Source organism: Hoplias malabaricus, chromosome 3 (genome assembly GCF_029633855.1).
Source record: "Hoplias malabaricus isolate fHopMal1 chromosome 3, fHopMal1.hap1, whole genome shotgun sequence".
Taxonomy (NCBI): domain Eukaryota; kingdom Metazoa; phylum Chordata; class Actinopteri; order Characiformes; family Erythrinidae; genus Hoplias; species Hoplias malabaricus.
Window position 1 is genome coordinate 13,965,024 of NC_089802.1, and position 14,478 is coordinate 13,979,501.

The window sequence follows — 14,478 nt, forward strand, 5'->3', positions numbered from 1 at the left end:
ACTATTTGACATACAATTCCTCAGAGGCCTGTTAATACACCTTAAATATCTGTTTGCTAGTCTAAACTGGGGGCAGCACGGTGGCGCAGCAGATCGTGTCACAGTCACACAGCTCCAGGGACCTGGAGGTTGTGGGTTGAAGTCCCGCTCCGAGTAATTGTCTGTTAGGTGTTTGGTGTGTTCTCCCTGTGTCGGTGTGGGTTTCCTCCCATGGTCCAAAAACACATGTTGGTAGGTGGATTGGTGACTCAAAAGTGTCCGTAATTGTAAGTGAATGTGTGTCGCCCTGTGAAGGACTAGCGCCCCCTCCAGGGTGTGTTCCTGCCTTGCGCCCAATGATTCTGGGTAGACTCTTAAAGATAATGACATATTGTGCAGCACTGGTCTTGTGGTAGATTAGTTTGTCACCACATAAGGTCATGCTGAGGTGCATATAAGTATTCAAAACACAAAATATGTGCAACAGGCAATTTGGAGCTTTAGTTTCTTTAAGCTTGGGGCTAAAGCAAATATGTTTACACATATAGAAAGCTTTTTTTACTTATAAACATCTTACAATTACAGTCACAATTATATGAGTCCAATAACTGACTTAAAAACTCATTGCATCTGTCACAAGGAAAAGTCATGACTGAATTATTAGCAAGACATTGTCCCAAAACATACCTATAATATGAAGAATCAATTATCTCATATTCCTCCATACATACTGCCACCTGAAAAATAATTTTATTTAATTTTTTTTAAGTTTTCATATTGGGATGTGTGGGACATTTACATCTGTGTCATCTGTTTAAAAAATTCCCCCCAAAGCTGCTTAGTATACCAGTGAAGCCCTTCAAAATCAGTGAATTTCCTGCTCTAGTCAGCTCTTCCCCTCTCTGCTGCTGTCTGTAAATTTCAGCAAATTTTTGCCCTGTGATGTTCCCAAAATATTTTAACTGTCTTCTGTTTTGTTTCCTTAGAAAAGAAAAAAACCCAGAGGTAAAGGAACCTAGTTAATCACAGGTCATGCAAACATTCTGTAAAGAACCTATAGGCATACACACAAACACACACACACACACCAAACGTAAACTCAAATGTAGCCTCAAAGCTCTTTGGCAAACATTTAGTTCAGTAATCTTTTTCCATCACACTTCTGCATTGTGGTAACTCACCGAATATATTTTTTGTGCTGGCATAGCAGATGAAAATTACACCCACCTTTTGCAATTTCTCATGCAGTAACAGTTCTGATGAATGATCCTGACTGCAATGCAGCACTATCTGCAAAGCCCAACACTACATCACTTCTCACATTCAATTCAGCATTTGTTACTGCCACAAAAGCAAAGACACATCATTCTGAGAATGGTCTTTTATCCTCAGATTTCTAAAATAAAAATTTTAAATTCAATACAAAGACTCACTTTCAAAATGGATTACCTTCAATATGTGGTGTCGGTTACTGTCAGCTAAGAGGTGAAAATCAGAGAATAATGGCAACTGACCTCAGATCCCTCTTTAGACACCTATTAACCGAGACATAAGTTATATGACTTCTCTTTATTCTGCTTCTCTATTAATCTCAGAGCCATCCTTCATATCCTCAGTTTTAACACAGAATATCAGCCTTTATCTTGCACTATGACCAGGTTAATTCACTAAATGGCTCACAGTAATTTTTCATATGCTTTGAGGATTGAATAAAAGATAAGCCAAACAAACGATATACAAAAAAACTGCACATCACAAGAATGAACCATTCTTATTTGGAAATCATTATTTATTTGAAACAGTTCTTTCCAAATTACAAGTCTTCTGTGTGAGTTTCACAAAATATTTACAAAAAAAATTATAATCAGTTTCTCGTTTTCTCCTCTTGAGAGTCCTTGGTCAGTTTTAGACATTACTGAAGATGTTTGTTAAAAACATCATTCCCTGCTTCCCAAGTCATTTTATATTTCTTGTGGGTTCATTATTTTACTACAGGTACTCAGAGACATGTTCCCACATGCAATCAATATCAAAACAGGAAGCCAGATACTTATTTGTATTTTTTTTTTTGTGACAGAAAAAGAAATGAATCAAAAGAAACGATCGCTGCATTGATAATAAAGTGTGAGGAATGTACCAGAATCCACGTTTAGAATGTTTTATATTTTAACCATTAGCTCAATAATATTAAAATTTGGTCTAAAATACCAAGTAATGATATGGATAACAACAATAAAATATGAAACCAAATACATTCCAGGTTTCACATAAAGGGTTAAAGAAGCACTTTGTGTGGTTTTGCAGGGTACAAGGCAGAGCCATCAGGGTGGAACATGCTGGACAGCTGCTCAAGGCCTGGAATTCACAGCTGTTCCGAGGAGGGCATTCCATCAAAAGTCAACTCTCAGAAGAGAAATACACACAAATGAACAATGCAAGTAAGGAAAATAATATTGCATCACTAAAACTTCCTTTCATGTCCATCAAAAACTAAAAAAATACCTATGACAAATAACAATGATGCCATACTGCTGTTTTTCCAAAAGCAAATAAGTATAGCTGTCTCTCATGGAAAATAGGGAAGTCCAAACTCTGCTAAAAAGCAGAAAAACAGGTGATTAACATAAAAAAATACATTGCTTTTATTATGATCCTCTGTGGAAATGAAATAAAGAGTCAAATAAAATATAGAGGGCTAGATTTATGAGGGTAGTAGGTATGGACATTTTTTCTTCACAGGAGATTTGACTTTAAAGTAGTAAACCACAGGTTTTAATTGGAAATCACAAATAAAAGTGCAATGACCATACTGTTTGAATTCTGTTTTTGTCTGTAGGTTTTACAAATGCTCTGTATTTCTCTGTATTCTTAAGTAGTAACATAACTGTTGGAACATCATTAGCTCCTAGACAATGTGCAAAGTTATGCTTTGTCTTGTAAATTTTACTTCTTTTTAGTAATGATTGATCCTTTTTATGTACAAAAAAAAAAAATCCTCATTCGCTCACTTTAAGACATTCCCTGACCAAAAAATATAACTCAACTTGTGACTGAGGGTCAGTCACTGAAGGCAGGGGTTAACTGGTGACATAATGCTTGGTGGAAGACTGCCCGTAGAGGCCATAGAAGTCAGGGTGTCTGTGCGACTGCGAGGCGTCAATCCAGTCACGCATGGACAGGCTCTGGAGGGACTGGGACATGGTGGGAGCAGAGGGAAGTGGTGGGTGGGAGTATTCCTGTGAGCTTACTGGCCAAGGGAAAGAGCCTGATCGAGGGTAAGGTGGGTGCCCCCTGTGGTTGGACACTGAAGGCACCCCAGAGCAGTAGCAGTTATCTACCGTACACATTAGAATCTTCCGTCCTCCGTACTGAGGCAGCTGAGAGCCGCTGCCGTTGGGATAATGAGAATGAGGAAACACGGAGCTGGAGTGGTGAATGGACTGAGATCCGGCAGCAGAGCTGCTGCTTCCCACATGCTGAGCTGAGGCACAAGTCCCCAGAGCCTGCTGTGAGGACTGACCCTCGCCCGGGGCAGGGCCCGGAGCCAGACCCAGGCAAGGTTGCTTAGCAGTAGTGCCTGAGGAGGATGATGACTCCATGAAGCTAGAGATGGACCTGCTGCTCCCTGCACCATCTGGGAAAGCCATGGAGTGCCTGCGCTTCTCAGCACACAGATAGGCTGGAATAGTCTGGAAAAAGTTTGCAGGGGCACTGAAAGGAGCTGACACAAAAGGCAAAAGAGGAAAGAGATTGTATTAAAGGGGAACAAAGGAGAAGGAGGTGTTTTTTTTTTAATAATTCACATATGAAACAGTGGTGCAGGGATTATTATTTCATGTCTACCTTCAAGCATTTTGCAGAGGGTTTTCTCTCTCTTTGAGACTTCTGAGAGGAACAGCTTAGAATTGAGGCTGCCCACTTTGTAAGGTTGTAAGGAACTGCCGACAGATGACTGTGACCTGTAGCAAACATGATAATGTTAGACTGTCTCCCCTGTAAGAAGGATGACACATACAGGTTCTAAAAGGCACTGTAGACTTACCTGTCCATCAGTATCTTCACAGACTTTGTATTCTAAAAGAAAACACAAATGTTAGTACATAGAATTTACCAATAAATTGTAAAAATCAAAACTGCCCATCACTTAGAAAAAGTGTATTTAAACAGAACAGCTGAAGTTGCTAATGTAGAAGGAAAAGACAGTAAGGTGCTGAAGTCCAGTAACACCACTGCGTCATTGCGTAAAAGTCACAATTCACAGGCATTTTCAAAGGAAGTAACTTAGTAGTTAGCTAGTCATAAACTCCCAGGAGACACTTTTAACGAAAGGCTACAGCGATACTAAGCTCTTCCCCTTTTGTAATGGCAGAATTTTTAAGGAGAAGTACAATAGCGTCTCTTCTGCCAAGATACAAATGACATACTACAGGAACCACAGCTTGTGGAAAGAAAATGTAAAGCCTTTTTTCCTGTCAGAGTCATGCATTTCTGCTTAAACTTAGAGGGGAAAATGGCTAAACATGGACAGCTAAACAAGAGATTTGATTTTACAGGTGCTCAGGGTGAACCAGATTCCAATGCCCTCAGTTTATTTGTTAAACCAGCACAGCCAGATGTCTTCACAGCTTTTAGAAGCAATTACCTTACAAAGAAAAGGAAGAACAAATGAGCAAGAAATTCCCTCAACTATGAGCAATCCTTGACCATATGTGGAAAATACAGTTTTTCCACATATGGTCAATTTACATGAGGACAGTTAACACAATTACACCACAACAAAACCTTATTAATATTATTGTGTCCTGTATTAGAAACAAATAACCCAAAAAACACAGAATAAATGGAGTCACCCTCATAAATTTGATATCCTCTGCTTTATCGAAGACCATCTGTATGGAGCCGAGCAGTTTCTTGGCCTCCTGCCGTTTCTGGTTTAGCTGCAGAGCCTGTGAGGAGTTTTCCTGACAGAATTTGGAGTGAGCCTGGTCCAGCACCTCCAGGGTCTTCCCCAGGTCCTCCTCCAGAAGCTGCTGCATCTTCTGATATTGCAGCTGAACCTCCTCTTTCAGACGCTGCACTTTGTCCTGAGGAAGCAACGGCAAGAACGTTATGGCAAATGATACTGGCTTTATGAAGAGAATTTCTATGTTAATGCTTAAAGAACAGTTTACGGCATCGTCCATAAAATTTGCAATCTATCCTTAGAAAACTCTTTTCTATTAACCTTTACCAAGCAACTGATATCAAGAGTGTTGTTGGGGAAAACATCATCAGTAATAACATGTTTATGAGCAGTGGATTATCTGGATTATGAACAGGGATTATGACCATGGATTACCCAGTAAACAAAAGAGTCATGGTATAGTCATACATCTGGAAAGTTCAACAACCAAGTACATGGAGAAGGAATAGAACTGCACCTCTACAAGACATTTATCCGACTCTAGTTTGTAGAGCTGTTCTTCTATGTCCTGAACTCTGTCCTCAATCCGGTCTTGCTGCTTCATTAACATTTGCTGTAGAGGCAGAAACAAAAGAGAAAGACTGTGTCAAGCCACCATATATATAAATAAACAACAGACTTTAAATGAATCAATGAGCTTTTAAAATATCTCAAGAAACCTCAAAAGCAATGGCACTGAAATCGTGTGCTGTATTTTATTGTTAAGACATAGTCTGTTTCAACCATGGTAACCACTTCTATGTTCATCTATTACAGAAAACAAACTTAAAATGGATTGTCTTCCTTTGAAAGACAATTAATTTAAATTTGAATCATTTTGTCATAAAACCAAAGCTGCTATTCAGAGATAGAAAAGACAGTTTCTAAACCAAAAAAGTGTTTGTCCGTATGAAACAGAACTCATTTTTCTAACTTCCTCTTCACTTTGTTCAATGAATACAGTTTTCCAAAAGCCCCTCAGTGTATGACAGCTTGAAGAAGAATTTCAATTATGTTCATGTTCATATTCATTCCCAAACAAAGGAGAAATACAATCAACAAACGGCTCACATCGCTTGACAGTAGTTCGGTGGTAACTGGAAAAATAACAAAACAAAACAAAAAAAATTAGTTTTAATTAACCGAATGCTTGATGCAAAAGGCAGTCACAAAGGAAAAGGCTGTCATGGCAACAAAGCTGTTTTTTAATTTCTGCATATTCAGGGGGAGACTATGAAGGAGGCAAGGGTGAGAAGAGAAAGAGCCACTGAAAGCAAAGAGTATTTGAAGAAAGAGAAGAAACACTTTCATTTCACACTATCGTTCCCCATTTTGTCTTTGTCGGCCCCTGTGTCAGAGAGACAAATCACTGTGACCCTCGCTCTGTGTATACTGGAGCAAAGCCTGGTAATGAATGCAAGCTGGCTGGCAGATAAAAAAATGCCTCCAGTACAAACCTCAACCACACCATGCAACGGATGCTTTAAAGCTTCTAACAATGGTCAGTGTCTAAATCAGTGACATGTCAAAATGCATCCTTCTTTGAACTCTTTCTTATATGTTGAATTCAGTTGTAGCCCACAGCAATCTCAACATGCACTTTGGACAGCACTGTCTCAACCCAAAACATGACCATGCGGAACATTCCCACAGATCACATGATGACAAATATACATCTCGAATCCTATTGCAGATATGCCCTCTGCATCTTGTCAAATTTTAATCAGCTTTAATATTAGATATAAAAACTAAATTAGACACAGTGGGTTTGATCCATATTCTTTTGTAAACTCTTTACACACACACACACACACCAAATAAGAATTGTTACATTTTTACACTGGAATATTCATAAACTAGAATATAGGCCAAGGAAATGCTCACTCCTGGCTTTTAAATTGTGCAGAAAAAGCTAAAAATTGTGACATTATATGTCTGAGCAAGCCATGAGGATCAGAGAGGTCCAAAACAACCATGGGACAAACACTGTCAGCACAGACTGATGAGCTATGGAGTGATGGTCTTCAATCATGCAATGTGACCACTACTGATAAGAGCTGACTCTGCCCTCAGCATAAAATTAACTGCATCAATCACAAACAATGATTGGAGTAGCTGAACTATTTCTTTTTGAGACACTGTTTTCACACAACAAATGAATCCATAATGACAGCACACTTAACGGCTTAATGAACAAAGAGTTAGAATGAGCCCAAAATGAATTAAAATCTAGACACAGAGTGCATTAACTGACTTAGCGGATATAAGCAATGTTTTAATGCTGTAACATTTCATTTTACAAAAGTTTTATTTACACACAAAATTCCTCTTCATGGAAAAAATATGAATCAGTTTTAAAACTCAACATAACACTACACCTAAGACTGTTTTGAAATAACCTACTTTAATTTTTTTTTCAATTATTAAATTTTTTTAAAAATCTTTCCTCATAGCAGTTCATTTATTCTCAACTAGAAATCACATTCTTCAAGATGTCCAATATAATCAAATTACTGTATAAATCTTACATATATCATCTGCTTCCATAAACCAGATGATAAACTGCAACAATAACCCAGTGTTTATATTGAATATATTCATAGTCCAACAATGTCAAACCTAGTACTACAAATAACTGGATATTTTCCCGTGGGACAAAAATAATTCTCATAAATTTTGTGACTCTTTGAAAGACTCTACATCAATTCACAAACTGCCATTCACAGACCTTTTCTTTCTTTGTCTCTGCATGTCCACAAAACCATTGTAAACCTGACCTTACCTAAATATGGGACCTTGTTTAACTGCCTTGGAACCAGCAATACTTCCTATAGACTCATAGAGGAAAAAAAGCAAAATGTAAAGGAAGTCAAACCAGATTGTAATGCAGGATATAAACATCAAAAACAAGATACATGGAGAATCATTTTTAATCGAATTAATGGCAACCTAATTTGAATTTTAATCTAATCAAAGGGCTCCTAAAGATTCCCAAGTCTAGCATTTTCCTTGCAGTCTGAACTTGCAAGTTGTGACAGTGCTTTAAGCTATATTAAAAAGTATTCCATAGTCACAGTCCAGAATATAACATTGTAGTTTACACAATCAAAATGCATGAACAGAGGGAAAAGAGACAGACAGTCTTTGGAGTCAGGATCTAAGTCTATGACCTAATTGTAGTGACTGATGAGCTTGAGCTGCTGGCAGAAGCCTAGAAGGCGGAACCTAATACTGCATGGCAGCAGTGGTATTGCCATGCAGGGATGTTCCCCTCTCACATGGAGTGGGGGCAGGGTGCACACAATCACTGTTATTTCAGGGCAACATCAAGGTCAGGATGAACATGGCAGTTTCTTCTATGCCTTCAGGTACAGCCGATGACCCTGCCATTCAGCCTCAGCTCCACATGCACTTACTGGTCTCTTTTGTCCACTGAAGCAAATCGCTCAGAATGCACTGGAATGAATAATCTACAGATATGAGAGTGATAAAATTTTTTACCTGAGCAGTAATTTATTAAATGATAAATAATAAAAGAATTACAGTCTCTCGTAGTCTTATATTTGCTGTGGATCTAAAACTAAAAATAGGGTTGGGCAATTAATCAAAAATGAATTGACATTCTTTCATCTAGTCTATATCGATTATGTCAATTGTTTTTATTCTGTTATGTCCCCACTGTGTTCATGTACTGTCCCTTTAAAACCACGCTACCAATCTGCAGTCACATGATTCTGCCCCTATCTGCCACATGGAAGCAACCTAAAAGCATAGGCTGACCATGCGACCTGAGCAGCACGTACCAAAGAAAAACACTGCGTCTCTGGTTTGGATGTACTGTGTTTTGACTATAATTAATACGACACTGAACAAAAAGAAGTCAAATGTAAACACTGAGAAAAAACAGCTTCAGCAACCAAAGCACAATCACACAGCAAATATGAACAGTGCTCAAAAATCAAGAGAGGAACAAGCTCCCAGCAACAATAGAAAAAAAAATATCCCAGCTTTAATAATGGGGCATATTTACAGTTCAAGCCGCATCACTGAACTATGAGGGTCAAAAATAATCGTTCAGTAATCGTAATTGTGGTAAGATGTACAATGAATCGCGATAATCGTGGCTCATATCACCCAGCACTAATTGAAACCCTGCCTCCAAGTAAATTTACAGTCGCCAGCCAGTTATTTTGATTCTTTGCCACAAGCCCAGGGGATAAAATTACATTATTCTTATTCACAGGAGTCTATTCATTAAGTGACCAAACCATTGATGTCCATGTATACCAACTGTTTTTTTTTTAAACTCTAGCTGATTACAGCAAAATATTAAAACTGTAGTCATTATATAGCAAATGGGTCCTAAAAAATGCAAGACATTGTTAAAGACAACTGAAATCCAAATCAGGCCTTTCCCTTCATCTGTGCCACAGAAAATAAGACTCCTCATTTAAATCTTCAGTCACAACCCCCGCACCCTCCCCTAAATGCCACGCAAGGATGCACCTGTGCTGGAGAGATAAGCCCAGAAGAGCGCTTCTGTATTGTTCACAGTTCTACCCAATTGTTTACCACTCAGATGGAAGTAAAATGGGAGAGAGGGAAGGGAGAGTTCAGAACATTCATAAAACTCTTTTTCCAGGCTGTTGAGTGAGGAAGCAGCTTTTAAAAAATATATAAATAGTGTTTGGGGCTAATACTTAAAAGATAAACTCAATTAAAAATACATAAATAAATAAAAACCTCATAACTGTATAGGAAATGGAAGGAAGCAATTTTTATGGAAGCAAACATTTTAAGGAATGTGTATTCCACTTTCAGCAAATGCTTTACTTTGTAAACAAGCAAAACGAAACACTGAAGATTACAAAATCATTCCAGAGTGAAACTGAAAAATGAAATGCTGTATTTTCAGGGCTAATGATATACATACATATACGTTTTTAAAAAGCAATTACCATGTCATATTATACAACATTTTGTGACACAATGCCCCATGGTCCTGGCCAAGTAACATGTTCCCATCATGATAATGTAATTGCAAAGACTCATCTTTTCTGAAATTATGAGGTAAAAAGTTGATGCCTTAAAACTGTGAAATGTTTTGTTCACTCTCTAGTCTATACACGTCATAAAGCTGCAAGCTTAAAGCTCCTGTTTGAAATTTTATTATATTTACATATTCATTATTTTATATTTTGTGAAGCAGCCTGCACTAGGGTCTTCAGGGTGTTGCAGTGGCCCTATCATCAACAGATGAGATTGTACGATCCCCATTGAGAGCCCCAAGGTTGAGAGGCCTGGAGTCACAATGGGACTCGTTGTCTGGGTGGGTAGGATGGCCCTGTTCTCCCTCCTTTATCTGTCCACAGTGCTAGCTAGCATGGGCATCTGACAGCTGATGTGACAGATTTGCACAGTTTACATTCCCCTTTGGCATTGCAGTAGCATCAGTTTGAAGAGACGTGATGAATTGGTTTAGCATATCTCACAGGAAGTTCATTGAATGTGTTTGGGGGAGACTCACAAGTATAGAATTGGCCAGTAATAGCTGACAAAGCTAAATTTTATATAAGAGATTTAAGAAATCCAAATGCCAATTTTTTTAAAATATAGCCTTATTCAATTGGATTTAACTTGGTTTATTATGTGATTTCATTTCATTTCATTTAAAAAATTATGCAACCTGAACTTGTGATGTAAGTTTGTAAATGGGTCATTACAGGCCCAGATAACTATTTGGATTTTATGGACGTGTTGAGGGGTCAAAGTTACTAGGAGGGCCATCATGATCAATTATGACAAAATCTCAACAGTTGCTCAAATGATGTACTGTACGTCCACACCTTCATTAGCAAACATTACTCTGTTTTTATCCTTCAGTTGGCTGCTTAGCAACAGCTACACAATCTGCAGTCACCTCTGTCAAACTGTCAGTTTTTTAGTAATATGCCAGAGTTATTTCTCTGAAAACTCTGAATGTTTGAAAGATGAGCCTGGGAGATCTGTCACAGTGAGACCTGATACCCCTGATATTAGAGTAGAGTATTGCTATTTTCAAAGCCAACATAAAAAGTAGCGTTTTTCACATGTGCTGATTCATTTTTAGCATCCAAGTGTTTGATGCTAATGTGACACTAATGTGCATACATATTCCTGTATCATGGAATTTATTGTTTTTAAAATCCATGGTGCATCATAGAGACTTCAAGCTGTGTGAGGGGAGCACCGAGGGGGGGGGGGGGGTATATACTGATACATTTATATAAGCTGATTTAATTTTGGATGCCACAAGCACTAAGCTGCTGTCAATTTTTCCTTTCAATAAAACGTATAAGCTATTGTTATGAGCCAACAAAAAAAAACGTATTCCCATGCACCTAGAAACAGATCAGAGGTTCCTGCTTTTTCTAACTAAAGAACAACCTATTTTTAACTAGAACATGTTAATGAAGGCCCACATTAGCTTTTTTTGCAAGCTAATTCTTGAGAAAATTGTAACTAAATATGGGCAATGGGCCTGCTGTGTGTCATTACTGCAGAGCTATTAAACACTTCTTGCCCTCTAAAGCCATTTTATTTTTTCATATTTATTATTAAGTCAATTACAGGTTTATTGGTTTTTATTACAATCTGCCTTTGACGGCCCACTATGGACCACTTGCTGGGCGTCAGTGTAGCTCTGAAGACCACAACAACGTTCATTGTGGTCCACTCACCTTCCACGGCCAAATGGTTGGGAAACCCTGAGCTGATTAGGGTCTGCCTCACTGTGCCACAATAACACGATACATATCATGATGCGACGGGCCACATCATCTGGCTCTGTGCTGAATGTGGGTGTACTTTGTTTACCCTGATATCATTGCGCCGAACCTCCACGTCGCAGACTGCGTGTCCGTGGCTGGCGGCGCATCTGGAGAAGCAGCAGTACTGGCACACGGCCACCTGCTCGGTGTCGCAGTGGTAGAGCCGGTACTCGTCGTGCTGTGGACAGATCCACGCCCGCACGTCCCCGGCGTCCACCAGCAGGTGTCCGCCGCTCGAGCACGGCTGCTGCAGGTGCGCGTGCACGTGCGACTGGCAGCACGGAGCCTTGCACCGGAGGCACACCTTGAGCGCGGGCAGCGCGGGCCCGCGGCGGCAGAGCGCGCACTGCAGCGGCGCCGGGGCCGCGGCCTTCTCCACACTCAACGCGCTGAACTTCTCCACGATGTTGGAGAGCTTGTGGTTCTTCTCCAGGCTCGGTTTCTGGCTGTAGGCGTGGTTACATTCCGGACAGCGCACGAGCCCCGTGTCTTTCGCCCACGCCTCGCCGATGCAAACGCGACAGAAGTTGTGCTTGCACGGCAGCTGCACGGGCTCCGAGAACACATGCAGGCAGATGGGACAAATCAGCTCTTCCTCCAAACAGTTCTTCCAGTTGTCTGCCATTTCGGCTATTTATTTATTTTTTTTTTTTAAGTTTCCTTCCTTCTACTCCTCAGGGCCCCTGCTGCCTCGTCTCAGTGCTCATGTGAAGACTACAGGCTAGTCACTTTGGAGAAGTGAACTTATAAAACCCATGCAGTCAGATCCTGTTCCTCCTCTGTCCAAAGTGATCGAAAAGTACACGGGAAATCACGCGGCCTTCTGCTGCTTCTTACTCTCACAGTCTCTCACAGACCTTGGGGTCTGTTTGGCTGAGGGAAGTATGCACACTCGGCCACATTTGATCACCCACTTTTGAGTCACTGTGTACCACAGGCCTTAAAGTAGTCTCCCGTGTTTCCCAGGGGGCTTAGGCTGTGCTCCTCTGTTTAAAACGCTGAAGGTGTTCAGGCTGTAATCTGAGGACTCATCTGAATGTGAACGATGTGAACTGTCAGCTTCAGGCGATGAAAGCGCGTTAACAACACCAGGTCTTTCGAGAACAGACTGAGTTTAATGTTAATAAGGTCACGAACGGAGCCTTTTATGAAACAACCCTCCGTTTACCCGAATAACCTAACTAAGGCTAATCCTCTAACAAGCACAACCACAACCGAAGCCAACTAGAGGCTTGAGTTACTTTCATTTTACTTGAAATACCAACGGAGTGAACGTTAACCACTTCGAGCACTGTGCTAGCTACGGCTACACTCTACTAACCTTTCCTCTAGTTACAGCCAGTGTGGAAATGTAGAGGATATACTACTGGTAACTTATATATGTCGTCGTCAGTGGAACAAATACGATTTAAATCCACACACCATTCAAATCTTAATCACACATGGGTCCAAAACGTCCGGGAAATGGCCCGTCTCTACACTTCTCTATTCTGGGCTTTCAAATCGGCCCAAAGAAAAACACAGCTTCACTAAAGCGAGCTGAATGTACCGCTGAGCTAATGTAGATACCGAAACACGTAGCGTTACAGTGCTTTTAAAGCCGTAACCCGAGAGGAGACCGACCCGACACAAACCCAGCGTCCCTTTAACCTTATTTATATCCAGCGTGAAGTCGGAGCTCAACTAACGCTAACTGCATCGCTATGTGTCCGGCTTCGAAACGCATCCAGATATCCGGACAGATCGTTCACAGGTTAAAGGGAACGGCGCCGTCCTGTCCTTGTTATTCGCTCCTGTCATCTGCCATCTTGCGTTCCTTTTTAAAAAAAAGAAAAAAGAAAGCGACGAAACGAAACCTCTCCACGTTTGTCTGTCCTCAAGCCATCAGCGCGGGGCTAGGAGACCCAGCGCTTTCTCCTTCATTTCCGTCGAGCTCTCGACATCCACTCCCAGGATTATTGTCCGTCCGCGGATCTCTTCTATCTCACCATGTTCTATCTCACCATTTTTAATCTATCACTCCTCCTCCTCCTCCTCCTCCTCCTCCTCTTTTACAGGCAACAGCCTTTGATGAGAGCAGGAATGCAGAGACCGAGTTTGAACACACATACACCTCTCTCTCTCTCTCTCTCTCTCTCTCTCTCTCTCCCTCTCTCTCTCTATCACACACACAAACACACCGCCAGTCACGTGACTCCTCATAGTCTGAGATATACATACACACACACGCACACACACACAAAGGAGGGGCTTCTGAAGGAAGAGGATGAGTCTCCTTTAAAAGGGCGACCACATGGCCGAGCAGAGGCTACAGAATGATCTGCGGTGATTTCACTAAATTGGCGTAGATACAATCAGAGATACACTGGGTAAATGTAATTCAAAATGTAAATTCAGTTACATTTTAAAGGAATTAATAGTGTATCAAATTAAATGGTTAATTCAGTCATTTAGAGAGGTGTTATACAGTGCTCTGATGTACAGTGTTTTGATGGCCTGATGCAGTGATTCTGAGTCCTGGTCCTGGTGGGCCACTGCCAGGCATGTTGTAGCTTTCTCATCACTTAATTCCTACTTTAACATTAGACAGGGTGGTTTATTAACTGATTATTTGCATCAGATGTGCAGGGCAGTGGCCCACCAGGATCAGCACTGAATTTAGCCCACAACACCTCCAGAAGGCTCAACAGTGAAGTCTGGTGTCCCAGACCCACTCCCCTTCAAACCAGTTTTACATTCCTACCTTAC

The 14,478-nt window shown here is 40.5% G+C and overlaps 1 protein-coding gene across 1 annotated transcript; it reads right to left on the reverse strand.

Moving 5' to 3' along the window:
- Window positions 1-1,753: 1,753 nt before the first annotated feature.
- On the reverse strand, window positions 1,754-13,764 carry trim8b (tripartite motif containing 8b). Its single transcript, XM_066665701.1, has 6 exons — window positions 11,777-13,764; window positions 5,400-5,495; window positions 4,830-5,063; window positions 4,022-4,053; window positions 3,823-3,938; window positions 1,754-3,700 (listed from the first exon to the last, which is right to left on the reverse strand). The coding sequence occupies exons 1-6, from the start codon at window positions 12,353-12,355 to the stop codon at window positions 3,057-3,059; spliced, it is 1,701 nt and encodes a 566-aa protein (XP_066521798.1). The 5' UTR covers window positions 12,356-13,764; the 3' UTR covers window positions 1,754-3,056.
- Between the last annotated feature and the right edge of the window lie 714 nt (window positions 13,765-14,478).